Source organism: Leptosomus discolor, chromosome 3 (genome assembly GCF_034619465.1).
Source record: "Leptosomus discolor isolate bLepDis1 chromosome 3, bLepDis1.hap2, whole genome shotgun sequence".
NCBI lineage: Eukaryota > Metazoa > Chordata > Aves > Leptosomiformes > Leptosomidae > Leptosomus > Leptosomus discolor.
The window spans coordinates 55,698,707-55,718,208 of NC_141393.1; the positions used below are offsets into that span (position 1 = coordinate 55,698,707).

Genomic DNA, 19,502 nt, shown 5'->3' on the forward strand with positions numbered 1-19,502 from the left:
GAGGGCTGCGCGCAACGGTGCTGCTGCATCTTCCCCCAATTACAGCAGTAAAATCTTAATTAAAAAGAGCCCATCTATTGGCTGCCATGCAGGGGAAGGCAGACACGCACGCCCGGAGGCAGCGCAGCGCCCGGAAGCATCCCAGGGAAATATAGTTCTTGATTAGTGTATTTTCATCTCATTCTTAGCGGAAGACAGTTTGTAAGTACCTGCTAATGTTAGTGCTCTTTAAGGTTTCAATTGTTCTAGGGGGTTTGCCATTGACTTTTCCATTATTTACCTACTGAATCAAAGTAAGCAAATGCCATCTGTTTCCCTGCTGCTATCATCTTCACTTTTAATTATCCGCCCAGCAGCCTAATAGAGATGATATTAAACTAAATCTTTTTGACATTAAAAGTAATTATCCCCAAACCAATATTACAAGAATGAAAATTACACCACCACCACCACCCTCCCCCCCAAGAAAAAAGCTCATTCCTCCTAGTCCAGGCAACCTCTTCAGCTCCCGGAGCGGAGAAATGTAGACGGAGCTCCCGTTAGCCCGGACTTCTCAAGTATTTGCAACATTATTAACTCGATTTCCCGGCTCCCAGTGGGGGAGGAAAAAGAGACATGAGAGAGAGTTTTGTGGAAAGAAACAAGGCAAAATCGGGGCTCCACATATTCCTGCGTGGGTTCCTCCCCGCCCCGCAGTCCAGCGGCTGCACCGCAGGGGACTGCGCACCCGAGGCGGCGGGGGGGCCGGGGCCGCCTGACCCACCGGGGCACCCGCCGGTCCCGGCACGGATCCCAGCACCGGGCTTTTGGAAAACGGCGCATCATAAGTACACACACAGGCGGTCTCTCCAAGTGCTTTGCACCATCCAACGGCGCTGGTCGTGTGTAATGCATTGGCGTTGCGGGGACGGTCATTATACAGACATTAGGAGCGGGTTCGTAATTAAGGGGAGGACGGCGGGTCCTCTAACAGATGGTCGGGAGCTGAATTGCCTCTACAGAGTCATTTCACTTCGACTCAAACTCCTCCGCCATTTCTCCTCCGACTCGCTTTAATATGAGCCGGAGCCGCTTCCCCCATTTCCTTTAATACGTGCTAAACTGAGCTAATTTTAATTGCATGTTTCAACTTTGCTAATTAAATAGAGTGGTCTAATTAAAAGTGACTAGAGAACAGTTTTAATTCAACCCTCTACTTTTTTAACAATCCATTATGCAACAAATCCAGGGTAAGCCCTCCCTTTAAAAAAGCTACAGATGATTGAGTTTTTACACCTTTTTACACGCTCACAATGGGGAGACTTGACCCAACATATGTAGCAGCGGGGCTGGGCCCCCGCGGCTCCCCGGTGCGGTATTGGAAACGGGCTGTCTCGCTGCTGCTGTCCTGCCTGAGCGCTGCTGGACCCGGTTGCCTCCCGGGGCCTCCCCGCTGGAAGTGCTGAGACTATTAGCCCAGCAGAGGTTAGAGTAGCACATCCCTAAGACAGCAGCCCAGGATTTGGGAAAATCAGGCTCTTTACACGCTTCATCTCTTCACCAAGTGCTCATTAGGTTGTTAACCTCTGGTTCACATGAAAGGGGCATGTGATGAATCCCCTCCCGAACAAATGGGCGCATCCCCCTTCAGGCACTGAACAAAGCCCTTAAAATAACTGCACAAGAAAGCCTTTAGTTGTTACTCTAAAATTTCTTTTCTCTGAGAGCTTGCGCCCATCCACACACACTCACACAGACACAGAAAAAGAGGGGGGAAAAAAGCGCACACACGCAAAAATCACCCCCACCTCCGTGTGCTGGAGCTAAAAATTAAAATTCCAGGTTCTGTCCCCCGGGCCTTTGGCGCTGGCTGATGTCCCCTGGGTTTGGCTGAGAGTCGGGCTGGGGCTTCCCAAGGGAGGGGAAAGAAATCTTAATCGCTTTAGCGGAGAGGGAGAGGGGAGGCAGCCTCTTCCTGCGGAGGGGGAAAGCCAGGCACCCCCAGCAGGGGGGGCACCCCCTGGGAGGGGGGGGGGCTGCGGGAGTGCTGATGCCGTTTCCCCCCTGCAGCTCTGTCATTCTCCCACCTGCCCCCGAGAGACAAGCTGAGCGGATTCACAGAGGAAGGAGGACGCGGGCAGGAACTTCCCTTTCCCGCAGGGGCAGCCCAGCGCTGGCCGCGGCCGCCCGGGGTGGCACACCGCCGCCTCGAGTCGCCCCGGCCCCATGGCGGGGCCGGCCGGAGCTGCTGCCCCGCTCCCCTCGGGAAGCACGGGCGGCGGAGCAGATCGTCTGCTTAACCAGACCGGCTCACCTTCGAAGCCAATGTACGGGCAGCTTACTGCTAATTGAGGGATGGCCGGGCAGAGCAGAGCCTGGCTCCCGCATTCCCACAGCTCTTCTATGGATTTTAGGCTCTTTAAGTCCTTTCCTTTTCTCTCTCTCCCTCTGCCTCCTTCTCCCTCTCCCTTTTTATTTCCCAGCCCCTCGGGCATGGATTAAAGTGACAGACAATTTTCCCTTCGCACCTTATTGATGGTTAAATGCACTTTGAGATAATGCACAGAGGGCGGCGGGGGCGGGGGCGGGAGGGGGGGGGGGGGGGGGGCGGCGGTGTTAGGGTAAGGTGTTCCCGGGGGCGCGGAGCGTTTCGGAGCGCTGCAAACCTCCGCGGGACGGTCCAGTGGGCCCCGGCCAGGCAGCGGCGGGGCTGGGGGTGCAGGTCGGTACAAGCTGCCCCCCGCTCCCCTCCTCTCCCCATCACCTTGCAGGTGACGGAGGGGCAGCGAAGGCTCCGCTGGGAGCAAGTCTGTGCCAATGGCCCAGGAAAACACGGGTGTGCCGCAGCCGTGGAAACGGGCTTACACTCTCTCACACACGCAGGTAAAGAGGAGGCAGCAGTTCAGCAGCAGAATGAGTTAGGAAAGGTCCGCTCTGCTAATTTACTACAGGGCGCTCCGAGAGGTTCATTAAAAAGGCTCTTGTCAGCTCCCTAACGATCCAAGAGCTTTTTAATTATATTTTATATTCCCCTACCCGTCTCCTAACTTCAAACACATGGTAAAAAGGATTTGCTGTTTTGTTTCAGGTAAAACCTAATAATTAAAATTCAAACCCCGTCCCATGCATCTGCTTCGCCTTTGCCAAATGAATTGAAGGGAGAGAGAAAAGCGATTTCATTGAGATCACAGATGGGGTGCAGGTTTTTGGAAGAAATTTGAGAAACACCATTGTCCAGAATCAAAACTCTATGTCTTGCCCCACAAAGGGGGCTGGTTTAAGCCCCTCAACTTCTATGGGGCTTGTTTTTTAAACTTTAAGTGTTCCACACAATAAGCTGCCACCAAAATGTCACAACCACTCTGATTCCAAGTGTGTCTCGCTGCAAAGGGTGCAGAAAAATGAAGGGAGCAAAGGGAAGGAGTGTAATTAAAAACCCTCGAGTTCCCTCATGCCTGCTGGGGCAGGGCGGCCCGTTCGGGGCGGGGGCGGCCGGGGAAGTGCCCCCGCCCGTGGCAGCGGGACAGGCACCCCGAGGTGCGGGGCAGCCCCCTCCTGTGCGGCTCCCGCATCTGCCCTGCCCCTGCCCGGTTCAGCACATCGGAGCTCTTCCATATTTTAGAGGCTAAATTGTTTCATTAGCCGAAAGCAAAAGATTAAGCCTTTTATTTTTATTCATGATCGTGACAGCCCCAGTCGGATTTGCCGGAGGATTCCACACCACCCCCCCCACCCCCCCCACCCCCCCCTATGTTTGTTGCCCTAGGAGCTCAGGAGCTTAACAATCTTGCCGGAATGTGATAGATAAATACAACCTATATCGTTAAAGAGACATATTGAGAGTGTTTGCGGAGGGGCGGGAGAAGAGAACTGCTTTAATAGCGTCATCAAAACCAACACGCACTAAGGGGAAAAAATAATTCTTGTATTCTTTTTACAGTTAACATATGGTATTTAATAGGGCCCTTATGCAAACACAGGCTTCTCTTAAGTTAACGATGGGCCATCCGCAATCTACCACGGCACCGTTCAGCGCCGTCCCCGTGCCGCGCCGCTTGGCATCATCCCTGCGGGACCGGGCAGCTCTGGGGCAATGCCAGGGCTTTCGGCTCCATGTGTGGTGGTTTTTTTGTTTTTTTTTTTTTTTGTTGTTTTCCCCCCCGGTAATGCCCCATTTTTTCGTGCGCGCCACTCGCCGGGCTGAGCGGCCCCCTCTCCGCCCACGCCCGTGGGGAAGGGCACACGCCGCAGCGGCGGCCCCACGCTCGCCAAAGGCACGGCAACGGGAGGGCTCGCTCCAGCTGAGGTCCCGTCCCGTCCCCTCCTTCGCTTTCGATCCCTCTTTTATCAATTTTCACTGTTTTTTCGGCAGGGGCGGACAAGCACTTTCCGCCGCGGCTGTGTGGGCAGAGCCGGGCCGGCGTGCGGAGGCAGCTCCGCGCTGGCAGCGCAGCCCGGGCGGCCGCGCAGGGTCTGCGCCAGGTGGGAAACAAGACGCGGGGGAGCGGCTTCGAGGCGCTCCAGGGGGCACGCTGACCGGTCGCGGCTTCGCTCCCGCCCGCCCCGCGGCCCGGTGCCTCGGCGAGCGGCGGTGTCGCTCCCGCCCACCGCCGGCGCTCCGAAGCCCCGTGTGGATTTTTCCGTCGACGGTTTCTCCCCACCCCGGGAGGGGCGGCTGCTGGGCGCAGACGGCGGCCTGAGGGCAGGGCACACGCTTGGGCGTGGGAGGTGTTTTCTCTCCCCACCTTGTTCTTTCGCGACATTTTTACGGGGGAGTCCGCCGGCCCCGAGGTGCGAAGGCGCGGTTTGCCGTGGCACCCCCGGTAACCCGGCTGGCGCCGCGGCTCGATCCCGGCCTATGCCGGGAGGGTGACGGGGGTGTCCCGCTCCCCACGGGGCAAATCCCTCGGGAGGAGCGGGTAGGGCAGGCGGTGAAGGGGCCTGGCCACCTTTTCCTCAGCGCCGCGGCCGCCGAGCACAGGCGCTTCTCCCGCAGAGGCCCCGGAGCCGTCCCGTCCCTGAGGAAGGAAACTCCGCCTGCGCGGCCGGCCAGTGCCGCCAGCGGGCGGGCAGCAGGAGCAAGGGGGTCCTTGTCGCGGGAGCGCGCTGAGGGGGCACGGCTGGGGGGTGGCAGCCACTAGCGGGGCCGGTGCCTTTCGCCTCGCCGTCCCGTCCCTGTCCCCGACACACACGGGCGGGTCCCAGCGCAGCCCCTGCCCTGCTCGGGTCGGTACCGCCTTCCCGCCTTCCTGTCCCGTGGCAGCCGCCCGCTGCCGTCGAGGCCGGAGCGGGAGCCACTCCTGGCACCCACCGGCGGCGGGAAGGCCTCGACCGCGGCACCTCCGGCAGTCAGCCGCGCCCGCCTGCGGCAGTCGGGGGACACGGGCGGACAAACCGCGGGCCCTGATGGCTAATCGAGAAGCCAACGGCTTCTCTCTGTGTGCCGAAAAAGGCTTTGGAAGCGAGGAGGGCCCCAGTGGGGTCCCTCAGCCTTTGGCTCCTTCAGGGGCAGCCCATCAGCCACTGCTCCTCAGCTGCGGCCTGCAGCCAGTGCTTCGGAGCAACTCCCAGTAGAGCAGCCAGAAAACTGGATTATCAGCCCACAAACTGTGGAGGAGAAAAAGTCCCAACTCGGTTGTGAAGCACGCACTTGGTTGCGAGGCTTTGGGAGAAGTGACAGTCAAGGTGCGAAGGCAAGTGAAAGGGATCACTGGCCATGTGTGCGGTTGTGCTAACGGCAGCCAGAACGGAGCTTGGGAGAGGGACAGCAATGCAGCTGGTTCTGCAGGTTCAGAGCAAGGGGAACGGTATTAAAACCATGCGATGAGGAGACAGAGAATGGCTAGTTTTCAGGTACAAGTTATGCTCTCACATTAAGCACATGATACTAGTTAACAGTTACTCAAAAAGGTTGAATTTATGGGATGTGGAGTAATATTATCACTACGGGGAGGGGGGGGGAAGGTGAACTTGAAGAAGACTTAAAAGTATTTTTTTTTTGTTTGTTATCTTCTTTTGGGTGAAGAACTGTTGTGCCTCCAACTCTGGAGGTTTTCATTACTTTAGACAGGACAAACTGCTTGCCAAGAAATCCTCTATCAAGAGGAGGACTCCATCTTTTCTGGTGGTGAGTGCTGCAGTAGACCTTTTTTCCCTGAGACAGGATGATTAGAATTTATCATTCATTTTGAGACTAATACTGTGAGTGTATGTTTAAGTGTATTTTTCTCATGTAATTCCAAGTCTGGATAATAGTTTCTTTGAAGAACAGAGCCTCTTTTTTCATTATTAATAACATTTTTTTCCCCTGTAAAGTAATTTATTTCCCCTTTAGTTGGCAGGAGGCAACACTTTTCTGCAGTGCTTAAGCAAAGATGTATCTTATTACATTGTATATACAGAGTATATAAAGTGTTCAACCTTATTCTGTGCTTAAAAATCATACAAACCTTATCTACTTTAATAGCAATTATTAGTCCTTTTTCCTAGTGGCATAAAAATAACCGGAAAATCCATTTTTCTGTTTGAGATAAGTGGATTTGCTGTAATTAAATATATCTGTGATTATGATAACTGAAAAATATTTTTTAAATCCACATTACACGTTGAGTGCAACCAATTCCACTTTCTCTTGGAAGATAAATCCCTTGCTATAAGATTCTCATAAGCAAGTAATTATTAAAAAAATCTTAATTTTTATGTTTTTAAATTAATGGTAGTAACCATTTCTTCGAAGAATGAATCCATTAGAAGCTGGAATTTTAAATCAAAGATCAAACCTAGGTTAATGTTTCTGTAATAACACTTTATTCTTTAACAGTTTTTTGACAGTATAATTTCCATTGTGATTCTTTCATACCACTGTGCTTCAGCTGCTCTTCATTTATGAGCTTGATTCTTATCCTGCTGTGACCAGCCCCTTTTCTCCAACCCAGTAGTGAGTAACTGCCATAAAATTAGTTTAATTGGTCTCCTAAGGATTCAGTCTGGTTATGGGAAATTATTTTACTACAGGATGGTATAAAGGCAACATGGTGACTTTTAACACTACTGCCTTTTTCAGCATAGAGAGCATGACTTGTGTGTAGTGTGATCGGTTGTGCCGTACTATTTCTTAAGCAGAGTACATCCAACAGTATTTTTTTAATTTGATCTCAGTGAATCTTAGAGCAGGCATCAAGCAGCCACTAGATTATGGAATCCAGTGGTGTTAATCTAACTTTTTTTTTTTCTTAATGATTTCTGCTCTTAGCAGCATTTTTGTTTCAATAAAAAGTAGAGTTATTGGATCATTTTGGAAAACTATTGTAATTTCACAAGGAATTGGTTTGATTTGAGAAGCAGATGATGATGTCAGCTGGATAAATGCTAATAAAACTAGGAGGGTGTTTATAAAGCAAAATTATGAATTCTCAAAAGGGTTAATTGGTTTGAATGTGTATTCTGTTGAATCTGGCGTTTTCTGATTGACAAGAAATGCTGCACAAGCATAGTGATTGCATGATGACCAGGTGGCAAATATAATAGTAAGCATTATCTGAAGGAAAAAATACACTCGAAAACATCTAAAATACAAGTAATGATTAAAGAATGCTGTAGCTGCCAAAATCAAAGGAGTAAACTGCACGTTTGCCTTGAAATTGCTCATAAAATGAATGTTTTGTACCTACTAAGACTTGCTTTTAATACATGTGCATAAAATCACTTTTCATATGACTAGGGAAGACTGGTAAACTAAAAGTTAAAAGCCATTGAACAAACTTTACAAGGAATTGTAATCTTAAAAGCCTCAGTTGTTTTTGGTTGGTTGGTTGTTTTTTTCTTTTCCCGTCACCTTTGTCTAAACCTTGAAAAAGTAGAAGTATTTTTCAGCAATGGAGTGTTCTCTGCAATTCGCAGGTTATACTGAAGTTCTAAAAAAACCCCTAGATTTTTAAAATTAGATCCACAAAATAACTTACTGGGTTCCTCTGACGAGCTTATAATTGTCATTAAAAAAAAAAATCCCTTCTCAATTGCCACCACATTTTGGAAATGCTTGTTTTGCCTTACACAGCGAAAGCCTAATTAATCAGGGCATATAAAACAGGAAAACAGACCTAGACAAAATAAAAAATGTTTCTACGTACACATTAGAATAATTCAAAAACTCCCAAAACGGCTGAAACAGAAGGGCAGGTTTCAAATTACAACAAATTATGTAAGTCAGTATATTTAGGAAAGGCAAGATCATGAATAGGATGCTGTAGTTACAAGGCATAAAATAACTATAAATGATAGTAACTCATGCTGTTGGGGACTGTGAGAATAGGTTAAATAAAGATCAGAGGCAAATAAAATGATAGAAAACACATTTTGAGGCAAATGAAAACATACTCACTATTTTACTAAAGAATAATAATAAAAAATCACCAGAGTAGCATTTATCTTTAAGAAGAAAACTGCATAAGGAGGAAGATAATAGAAATTAAGTCACTGGAAAAGACTAAGATTGTAATCAAGACTATTTGAAGACACTTCTTAGATCCTCAGAATACATATATCTTAAAAAGACTCCAGAAGGTCCACCAGAAGCAATTGAGCCATGTGAGCCAGCATGTTAAAGGGAGCAATCGAGAGACAGACTCAAACGAGGAGAACAGAACACAACACAACTGTGGAAAGTTAACTTTTGGAAGACACAAAATCAGAACTAAACAACTGAGAGACCTTGAGGAACAATTGCCAAAGGTGTAAAAGATCATTAAAAATATCAGAAACAGGAAGCCTGCCAGAAAGATAATTGGATTAATATATTTTCAGGGTGCAAAAGGAGTACTTAATGAAAGTAGGGCAATTGCAGGAAAAATAAGCTAGTAATTTGCAGTGAGGTTTACTACAGTGGAAACATTTTTTATTGAGAAAAAAAGGGTGTATTACTCAGAGACTGGTAGCTGGAAGCACTAAGCAACAGTTTTCACAGTGTGAAGGGTACCAGCAACATCCCCAAGGGATGTGTGGGAACCTGTGTTATTCAAGGTACTCATGCATTATCTAAAAAAATGTATCAGTAGTGAAAAAATGTATCACTAGTGAGGTGATGATATTAATGAATGATACAAACTCATTCAAGATGACTGGATCGAAAGTGAATAGCCATGAACTGTGGAGGACTGTCACAATAGAGAGTTGGAAAAATACTAAGTGAAACTCACTGGTAATAAGTACAAAATAATGACCATATTAACCAGTACTTTTGTGAGCACAGGATCTAATGTAGCCTACTTTTATAACCAGCAGTTGAGTGACGTTTTAATTGAATTATATTAAAGCTGCAGAGTGACTTCAGTCTTCATTACACATAAAAGAACCCACAGAGAAAAGCCCTGACTAAGGAGTGAATTCACTGGTATCTAATGAGACATTATATCCCGTTGAAACTTTTCTCCTGCAGGTAGGGTACTCGGGTGCTTGCTCAGGTCTGTACTGACTAGTAAGAGTTTGATCTAGAGTGAGCCGTGCCCTCACTGCACACACTCACAGTACCACCTGACTTGCTTCCTATTTATTGAATTCTGGGCTACCGACTTTCACGAACTTATGGAAACTTCAGACAGCAAATCCTTTATACTATTTTTTAATTTGCCTGAAATTAAAAAAAAAAAAATGTAAAATGTAAAGGTAATAACAAGGCGTTCAAAAATTATTTCAAGGACTGTGATCAATATAATCCCACAAAAATCAGCACTGCTGTCAGAGGGAGCAGCCTACCTTCCTCTTCCTCTCAAGTACTCACCCCCTGCATGCTCCACCTTCTCCAGCTTTTTGTTGGTGCTGGTGTGCATACAGCCACTCGGTGAGCTGGATCACTCTGAAAACTACTCCAGGAAAAAAATGTTTAGTTTTTAACTAGATTGTCTGGTCCCAGTGCAAGACGGGGGCAGAGGCAGCTCCTCTGACAGCAGTGCAGATCTGTACCAGATTAAGTTGAATATAAAACTGCATGGATCCTGACACGTTTAGTTCTAAACTTGGTACTCCTCCATCTCTGCCATCTGTGGGGAAATGGTTTCAGGTAGTGAACAATGGGTCACGCTGTGTACAATGTATAGTAATTTCTGCTTGCTTTCATGACGTGTCCAGAAAAAAAAAAAATATAATTAAGGCTACTGCTGTTGTCATCTCTTTTATACAAGTAGAATAAGAAAATGTAATGGGGGTGCAGAATCAACATTCAGTCTCTCCTCCTAGGTTATTTGTCTGAAAAGACTGCAATGAACAGTCACTGGAAAGGGCTGGATAGATCGTCCCGGGCAAGCATGCCATCTGCTAGCCTGAAGGCTGATGCTCCTGCCTGCAACTTCCCTCTCAACACGCTTAAAGAATTATTTATTTTAGCAGTCAAACAGCTTTGACAGCAGAAAGAGCACACACATCAAATGTAGCCTGTACTATGGTGGTGTTGAATTAGTTTTCCAAAACGGCTGACGTAGGGGCTTGTTTCTCCTCAGGCCCATATGACTCACAATATGGACAAACTTCAGTAAAATTAAGTGAAAACTACAAGGGAGACTCAGAAGGCGGCCACCATCACTTTTTTGAAATAAACACATATCCTGTGCTTTGTCAAATGTTGGAAGAAAGGACTGGGTGCTTACCTTGATGTATGGTCTCTGTGCTGTGAACCCCAAGTGGAGGGAGATGCCCTGGGGCAGCAGAGAGTAGGAAGCCTTAGCTCCAGCGGGGAATGGCATATACAGGATCTCCATCTTCAGCATTTCCTACTGACCGCTCTAAGTGGTTTCTGGTTCTGCCTGGTAGTAACTCTTCACATGTGGGTTTTTTGCTTTGTTGGAGACCTAGTTAAGTATTTTATTGTTTGTTGTGGACCCCGTTTTAAGGCACCTAAATCTTCCTGTGCATTGTTTAGGGAGTCTGGACATGAGGCTTGAATAATGAAGTGCTTCAGTCCTTCTGTGAATCTGGGTCATGGTGATTTTGTTTTTCCCCACATACGGAAGAGTGAAATCATATAACTTTTTAGTAGAAATATTACTGTAATTGAAAATTTATTTTAAGTTTCTAATGTCACTGAATAGGTACATTTTACGAAAGCTGAAGTCCTTTTCTGCTACATTAAAAAGAATAAACAAAACCCCCAACATAGCTCCATTAGAAACACCCTCAGCACTCTCACTAAATTTAAGAGCGCGTATGAAGAGAATCCAGAGCAAACACTTGCGTTCTGCATATTCTCTACGATCTCAAACACCAGTGTCAATAGGCATGAAGTTTCTTCAAAAGCCAGGGCACGCCCCACCTTCACCATAATGCTCTGAAGGCCAATAGTGAAAGCAAACACATCGTACAGGATTCCATTCATTAACAGTAATTCATTAAGACTCAAAACTAATGCATTAATCACATTAATGATAATCCATTAATGTGAAGAACCTGGAGATAAAAAAAGTAGAATCAAGGCTATGCTCTGTAGCAACAGTGTTACAGTTTTAGGGTAATGCTGAATTACAAAATTAGTCTGTAGACTGACAAGAGGATTAACCGTGCCAGCAGAGCATATGAAGTGAATACCATGGTTTAGGAGAGCAGAAAATGATGGCATAGAATTATTAATGTTTCCACACAGGGATTGGTTTGCATTGAGGGTGTAATTTGGAAAGGTGACTCTAGATGGTTGCTTCTTGAAATCAGGCCCAAAGTATTAAGGACCAAAATCATAAACATTTTATTTAAAGAGTGATGCACTTGCTTATGTTGTGGCAGAACGATCCCTGTATACTGATCTTAGTATTGTTATATCAGAGGGCAGTAATGCCACCACTGTGAACAGTTCCAGTTAATTATCACTAGAATGTTTTGGTAACACCAGGGTATTTTGCAATATGAACAAAATGAGGGAAAAAATAGTAAAAGGGAAAAAAAAAAAAGCCCAAACAAACCCTGGGAGCGCTGACTTCAACAAGTTCAACAAATATTCAAGCCACATTTAATAACTTTATGAAACTAGTATCAAAGTAAAGAATATATAGTCAAAATACAGAAATAAAGCTGAGTGAGAGAAAACAGCCTGATGAGATAAAAAAGTTAAACAGAACAGATTAATATAAACAAGTTAGCTGAAAGGTCGCTTTGCTTTGTGTAGCAGTATTTCAGCAATTCCTTTCCTCAATAGCTAGTTTAGAAGGAAGAGCTAATCTGAAAAAAAAAAAAAAATAAATCCTGCTGTATGTGTTACTGTGATTGTTTGCAGAAACAGCATCACCCTAATTTGCAACCTATGTTAACTCCTTGTTTAACAAACACAGTGGATTTTTTTTTTAAAGGGAACAAAACTTCAGAATGAAGTGTCTGCATCCACCTTTCCATTACACATACATTTATCTTTCTGTTGGCTATGAATTCTTTTATTTGTGAACTGCAAATGATTAGAATTTGCTTACACTTCCAGACCTTTTGTTTGTCATAGATACTTCACTTCTAAAAGTGTCTGATGTAGCACTCATTAATTACAGAATTACAAAAGGTAGAAGAAGACTTTCCCCGCTCAGAAATTTGCATTTTTGGTAAAGGTAACAATATATCAGCTTCACTAAAACACTAATAATAGGCATACATTTAATTTTATATCACCATCCTTCCAAAGAAAAAAGAAAGACTAAAAGATGTGTGCAGTTGGTTTTTGCTCAGTATAAAAATTTAAACTCAGAACTCATTTCACTATGATAAACACTATGAATTACATATAAACATAAGTGGAAAAAAATGTGCCAGGCTTCACCAAAAAAAAAAAAGGTTTGATTAGCAGATGATGATCCTGTAGTGCTATTGTACACTAACCTGTAAGCCCAGAGATTTAAAAAAAAAAAAAAAAAAAAGGGCAAACAAATTAACCAAACCAGTTTTGATGCAGGTTTGGCATCAGGTGTATGTTACAGTCTTAGACTGAGTATGCTTATTCTATGGTTGAGAAATTTGAAGTACCAGATTTTTCCACATCAAATAGCGGGTAGCTGGTGCATACATTTCAGACAACAGAAATAGGATTTCTTTAATTTGAGACCGGATGAGTAACCTATTGTTAAAATGTCCAAAGTGTGCAATAATAAGGGAGATTTCTTATTACACCACCTCTTAAGATACTCATTGTTTGATGAAACAAACAAGGTGCTTTAAAACAGCAGAGTAACAGGATACAAACAAGTGCCAGAACGAAGGAAAACTGCTAAAATGGAACTGCCCTTTCTTTCACAATAAGAAATAAAGAACTTTTGTATCTGGTATTTGAAAGGTTTTTAACAGCTGATATTCAATATCAGCTGATTCCTGAAGTGTTGGCAAGGTACCAGGTTTCTGGTACTGGCCATTTCTAATGTTATTTAAATATTCACATCATGCAATAAGCAGTTTCACACACTGCAATGTAATGGAAAATACTTCCTAAACTGAATCAGAACTGAGACCCAAAGCAGAACCAGTAAATAAATATCTCGCATATATGTCAAACTATATTCTTCAAACAAAACCTTACATCTTATCAAAGAAGTCAGAAAGTACTAACAAAAATTATATGCTTTCTACTATAATACTGTTAAATTTCCATGGCTGAGAATGTCCTGTTAATTTTTTCTGCCTTTTTAAATTAGTTGACAAAGTAGAAATTCAAACACAGAAATAAAATGCATATATATGAGAGCACTGGCTCAGCGAGATATCAAATATACAGCATTCTAGTGTCAAAAGTACAGGCAGAAATGTCCAAGATTTCTTGGTGAAAAAGGGGCATTTGAGGAGTAAAAATTCTACTTAACAATCACTCACATTTTAACAGTGCATTAATTATAACAAAAGCTGGATGATAAGTGAGCAACAGAGTCATAACGTTCAGTGTTCATAGCAGAATTTTATCCTCTGCTTATTTAAATGAGGTTGGAAACATATACTCATGTATGTGAAACTAAGTAGCTATGTTTTTTCAATTTTTCAGGATTCTTGCAAGAGGCAAAATTGTGTCATTGAATTGAGTTGGATGATAGTACAAGGTGGCGTTGATAGAAGTCTTCCTTTCGATGCTGTGCCTCTGGCTTCTCAAAGGATGATTAGTCCTACAATCTTGTTTGATCTACTCTTTTGCCTCTAGGAAGAGGGTTTCTTGAGGATACAGTTTTACCTCCAGTAATGATTTATTTGGATCCAGCTGGGTCACCTGTAAAGATAAGAACAAGAAGGTATGTGTAAGTAGACTTTTTTGAATTGTTTACCTTCACAGGGCAGATTTTCACTGGGGAGATATTTTGAGTCCCTCTGTCAGTGACAACTGAAGTTGTGAGAATGAATTCCCAGGATGCAGATTAAGAAATATATATTGTATTTTGCATGTTGTTGTTGTTATTATTTTGTAATAACAATAAACAGAATAATAATTAACAGAATCCACTAATTCCAAGAAGGTCTGGTTTTCTACCATAACCAATATGTGAATATGCCTGGTTTTGTCAAAGTTAAGACCTTTTGGAAGGATAGCTAGAACACATGAATTAAGATGAAAAATAAAACTGTAGTCCCAGATAAGTATCCTAAAATTCCAAACTGATGGTGCAAGCAGCATAGACAATCCAACACGATCTCTCCATTGAAAGGGAAAACTTACTCTGCCTTTATTTTCCCACTCCCTTGCTTGCTCCAAGTCCCATGGTGAAGCACCTAACTTTCACTCACTTTGATGCTTATCTGCCACCTCAACGAACCTGGGCTGGGAGAAAACTGTCCACTTTTATTTGTTGGGTTTTTTGTTTGTTTGTTTTTTCTGTCATACTAGTGAGTTTAACTGGTGAACACACAAGTCCAGTCAACACCAAATCCAGTGCAAGGTAAGTAGCAAAAGCACTAAGCAGTAAGAAGGGAGGAAGCAGGGCCATCCTCCTTTCACTGGGAGTGGGATGCTAAATAAGCTCACCCTATGTTGAACTGCATCTCAACCCAACTACTGAAGTGTACACTTATTACTCATGTGTGTATACGTATCTGCATTACAAGTACTATATGTCTATATAATCATTTATGTAGACACTTAGGTGTGTACATTTGTACTACAGGATTGTTCCCTGGAATCCCGACTCCTCACTGGATTTGTAAAGGTATTTAGGTAATCACTTGTGCAGGTCAGCACACAGAATTCCAGTGAGAGTTAAATGCCATACAATTTGGAAAATAACGATATTGGTACTACCTACACTATTTTTACCAAAATTCTTAAGCGTTTGGATCTTAGCACCAAACCCTCCAAGCTGCTCAATGTCCTGACTGTCCCATTATCAGCTTTCACTTAAAGCACATAAGCCATTCTCAGTTTATAGTCAGCAAGAAATCTTCATCTTGAGGATTCTATTTAGAAGCTCAACTGTTGCCTATAGGATAAATCTCTTCTGTGAAAATAAAATTTAATTGTAAATATTACATAATTATTTATATAGACAAAATAATGAGAACAAGGGTCCTAGCGTCCTTCAGACATCCAGGTTTACACACCAATGCCGTGACATCCTTCAGAAGACTACGCAAAGTTTCATATAGAAAGATGAACATTATTTATTTTAATCTTACCATTTTCTGAAATAGTTCACTTCCAGTTTTTAAACTTCTTTTCCCTGGTAATTCTGTTTTAGTTTCTTTTGCTATGTGAGCACACTAGTTATCAGAAGATTCCTTGTGAATAATAGATGATTAGTCTTATGCTATAGGTGTAAATGCAAATGCATACTGATAAACATTTTTTCCAAAGTTAAATTTGTTTTATCTATGATCATATCATGCCACTGCATTCTAAAATTGTTTTTGAAAACATTAAGTGTCAAGCACACCAAATATTATGAATTAATAAGACATGCTAATGTATTTTTTTCTTAAAAGCATAGCTTACTAATCCTGTTACCAATTAACAAATGCAGTATTGGTTCTCTTTCTCTTCCCCCCAGCTAAATCATGCAAACTTAAAATATATTTGTATTTCTATTGTTTTATTGGATAATTACAGAAAATTAATTATTTAAACAAATATTCGAAGCTTAACAGTTCTTAAGTCCATTGAAATCAATGTAATTTCACCTCTCTGACTGCAAAAGAATTAAAAAAAAAAAATAACAGGACTAAAAAATCCCAAATAGACATATTATTTTGATTCCCAAAGCAGGAACATATTTTCGTAAACTTCATGTACCATGGTGAGCTACTGCTAAATGTCTGAAGAGAAAAATAATTTATAAAAACCAGACTCAATTTTATATTCCTATTATCTACGTCCCAATTATGCATTCCTGCACAGATGCTGCTTAAATTATTGAAAGGTTATTATCTTAGAAAGCAAACCTGTTATGTAAAAAACAGCCAAAGTAGTGCATTTAAGTTTGTGATTACAGAAATATGCTAATTAAGTATCTTGTTGCATTTTTTAATGTTTTGCTATTCTGCTACAGTCCATTATTGCTCATAGGCACAGAAAGCGAGGTAAATAGGGGTCTCTGCAATTCACAGCATATGAAGTATTGTGCACCTGAAAGAAGCAATTTTCCTTTTTTTCAGTTCAGTATCTAATTAGACCTCTCTATTTTCAAATCCTGCAACCTTTTTTTTTTTTTTTTTTGGCAAGAAAAGCTAGGAAGGACAGAACAAGTCTGTTCTGCATTTGGGGAGAAAAATAAATAAAATCTGAAAAGCAAGCCTAGGCAATGAACATAATCTTCCAGACTGTAACCATATCGAAACCTATTATTCTCTTGAGTGTAATTCAAGATACACATCCTAGTGTAAACTCTAAGGTTTGCAAACTCCAGATACTTTAAATAATAACAACGCACGATGTCCCTTCCTCAACGTCTTCATACTTAGAAGGTTAGCTAAAAGCATTGTGGAGTACCTGCAGCAAAAGGACTGCGCAGTCTTTCACCATAATTTCAGTGTGCTGCTTAATTCACTGAGGGACAGCAGAGTTTGCAAATGTTTACACCATTACCCAATTAACTAACAATATGGCTCCTACATCTGTCAACAAACAAAGCTGTTGTTGCTTTGTTTTAGCTCCTTGGCATTTTCTGTTCATATGGGTCGCCATTGTACTTAATTATCACACCATAACCCTTCTGCAGCTTCTACTTTGTTATCTGTGGTTTGTAAATATGTTGTTTATTATGAAGAATAGAAGCCTTATTAGTGACATGCCTCCTACCAAAAGAAATGGTTTCTCTTGTAAATATATGAAATACAAGACCTAAGATGCTTTGTAACTTATAGTACTTTAAAACAGAATTAGAAACTAAAGAATGATATATAATACAGATCGAAGGATCCTGGAAGAGCTGTAGCCCACAAAGGTGTGTCCAGTGTAGTGTTCTAATGAATTTTATTCACTTAAACTTATGTGAATTATTTCATAATGCAAAGTATAAAATACCTTAATATTTAAATCTGACTACCTTGTTTCATTACCATCAGGATAAATTGTGGAGTCCACTTCAGTGCTTTAATTAAATAATACCTTTATTATTTAAAGATTTCTCCTATGTTGTTAGCAATTACACAGGAAATAACTTAAGCATGTGTTTATATACTGAATCTGATTTGATGCTGCTGAACTCAATGAGATTACATAGGTACCCACGTGGTGAAACCTTTCTTGATTAAGGTTGCAAAATTCACTGAGTTAAGCATTGAGCATTTGTTAAAGGTCTAAATAAAGGCTAAAAGCACAGTGTTTCTCTGTATTTTTCAAGTCCTACAATTAGTGACTTTCTACCAGCCATATGCACACATTCCAAGAGTCCACTCACATGTCACATGGTGATACCAGCTGATGAGGTGAATGTATTTTTAAATATATATTTTGTGGTCCTGCTAAGGTAAGTACTTTACATTATAATGAAATGTAAGCTAAAACCCCTTAAAAAGAGGCTCTAAGCTGTTCCAAGTTTATATGGTGAGGAGGGTGGCAGAGGAAGGACACAATGTTCAGATGCTAAGTATAACTCAAGTGACAGCAAAATTCCTAATATTCAAGCTCACAGAATTCTGTAGAATAACATGCATGTGAGTTCAGGACTGTCCCAGTGCCAAAGCAGATAGCACCCTGGGAGTTTTCGTCTTCAGGCAAATGACTTCCAATGCAAACTTTTGCTCTCCTCTCTTCATGAAAGACTTTCTAGCTGCATGCCCAGAGGGTGGTAACAGGACCTTATTTCTATCAGTGCAAGATCTTGCCATTGAGCTGCAAAATGTTTCGGATTCACTGAAATAGGTTTAAGGTGGTAAAACAACACTTTTCTTCTAACTAGGCATACAGTTTTGTAAGACCTTGCACTTTGGTGCACTGGAGCAACAACATCTTTTAAAGAGCTTTGTTATATAACCAATGTTGGTTTGGTGCACAGGAAATTTATTAATTTAATGTTTATATGAAGTCTGTGGTAATTATTTCAACTAAGCACTAGCTAGTTGGTTTGAAGTACTTCTGTGGCACTTCGAAGTTTCAATGATTTAAGACTGTGCAAAACCAAAAGATAGTAATGATAACTCTTACACTTTTCCTGTAAGAATGTAGTAGCTACTTACACTTTATTCTGAATAAATTCCTTGGGCTTTTTAATAACCCAATAACGAAAATTAATACTACTTTAAACAACATTTAGTACATTTTTATAGCAAAGTCTTTTTCCTCCTAGAAGAATTTGTGTATTAGTCTTGTCTTCACCTTTGCTGACCTATCTGTTCTATTACACATTCACATCCTGAACAGCTGTACTTTTACCATTTCAAAGGTGTGGTTCCTTACCCTCCCTAACTCTGCAGGGAAAAGATAAATAAATTAAAAAATGGCTTAATGCCCAGGAAGGTAATTTAAAAATAAAGAATCGAATACACAATTATTATGACACTTACACAAGCAGTAAATATCACACCCTTCACCTTTCTCTACACCCTAGGACAAGGATCTGATTCCCGAGTAGCACAGCCTCTATGCCACTTACATACGCATGAATACATTTAATGAATCTAACGGACAAAGAGTTCTTTTACTCTCTTTCCTAATCCTCCTAAAGTATAAATGCAATAGATATTGCTTAAAGGCACACCTGGTAAAGTACCAGATCTGTTTAAAAAACTATATTTTCAGAATGACACACAAACAAATACAGTGCGTCCTTTCTACCTATTGAAATACGTAACGGTTATACAGATAATATGCTCAAGTTGAGCAACAAACAAAAGTAGGGTTACTTTATAGAAATATATGCAATTAGATCTGGTTTAGTTGAATAAACTTGGAGATAATTTACTTCTGAATCGAGGAAAGCTGTCACAAATAAGGAAAAATATGTCATAGTAAAAGACTTGTAGACTTGTTCTAAGTACAGAGCTTTAATCCAGATATGTCACACACCATCTTATTTCTCTGAAGAGATTTTCTCAAAACAGTATTTTAGATTAAGCATATTTAAAAAATACATTTACTAAGCAACGTAACAGATGTTGATAAA

General features: G+C 42.2%; 1 protein-coding gene across 1 annotated transcript in view; it reads right to left on the bottom strand.

Annotated features, from left to right (window-relative positions):
* Positions 1 to 11,680: 11,680 nt before the first annotated feature.
* FAF1 (Fas associated factor 1) overlaps positions 11,681 to 19,502 on the bottom strand; it is a 172,689-nt gene continuing 164,867 nt past the window's right edge. The window contains exon 19 of the mRNA XM_086463159.1: positions 11,681 to 14,182. Coding sequence (XP_086319285.1) covers positions 14,099 to 14,182 — 84 coding nt within the window. The 3' untranslated portion in view covers positions 11,681 to 14,098. The remainder of the gene's footprint in view (positions 14,183 to 19,502) is intronic.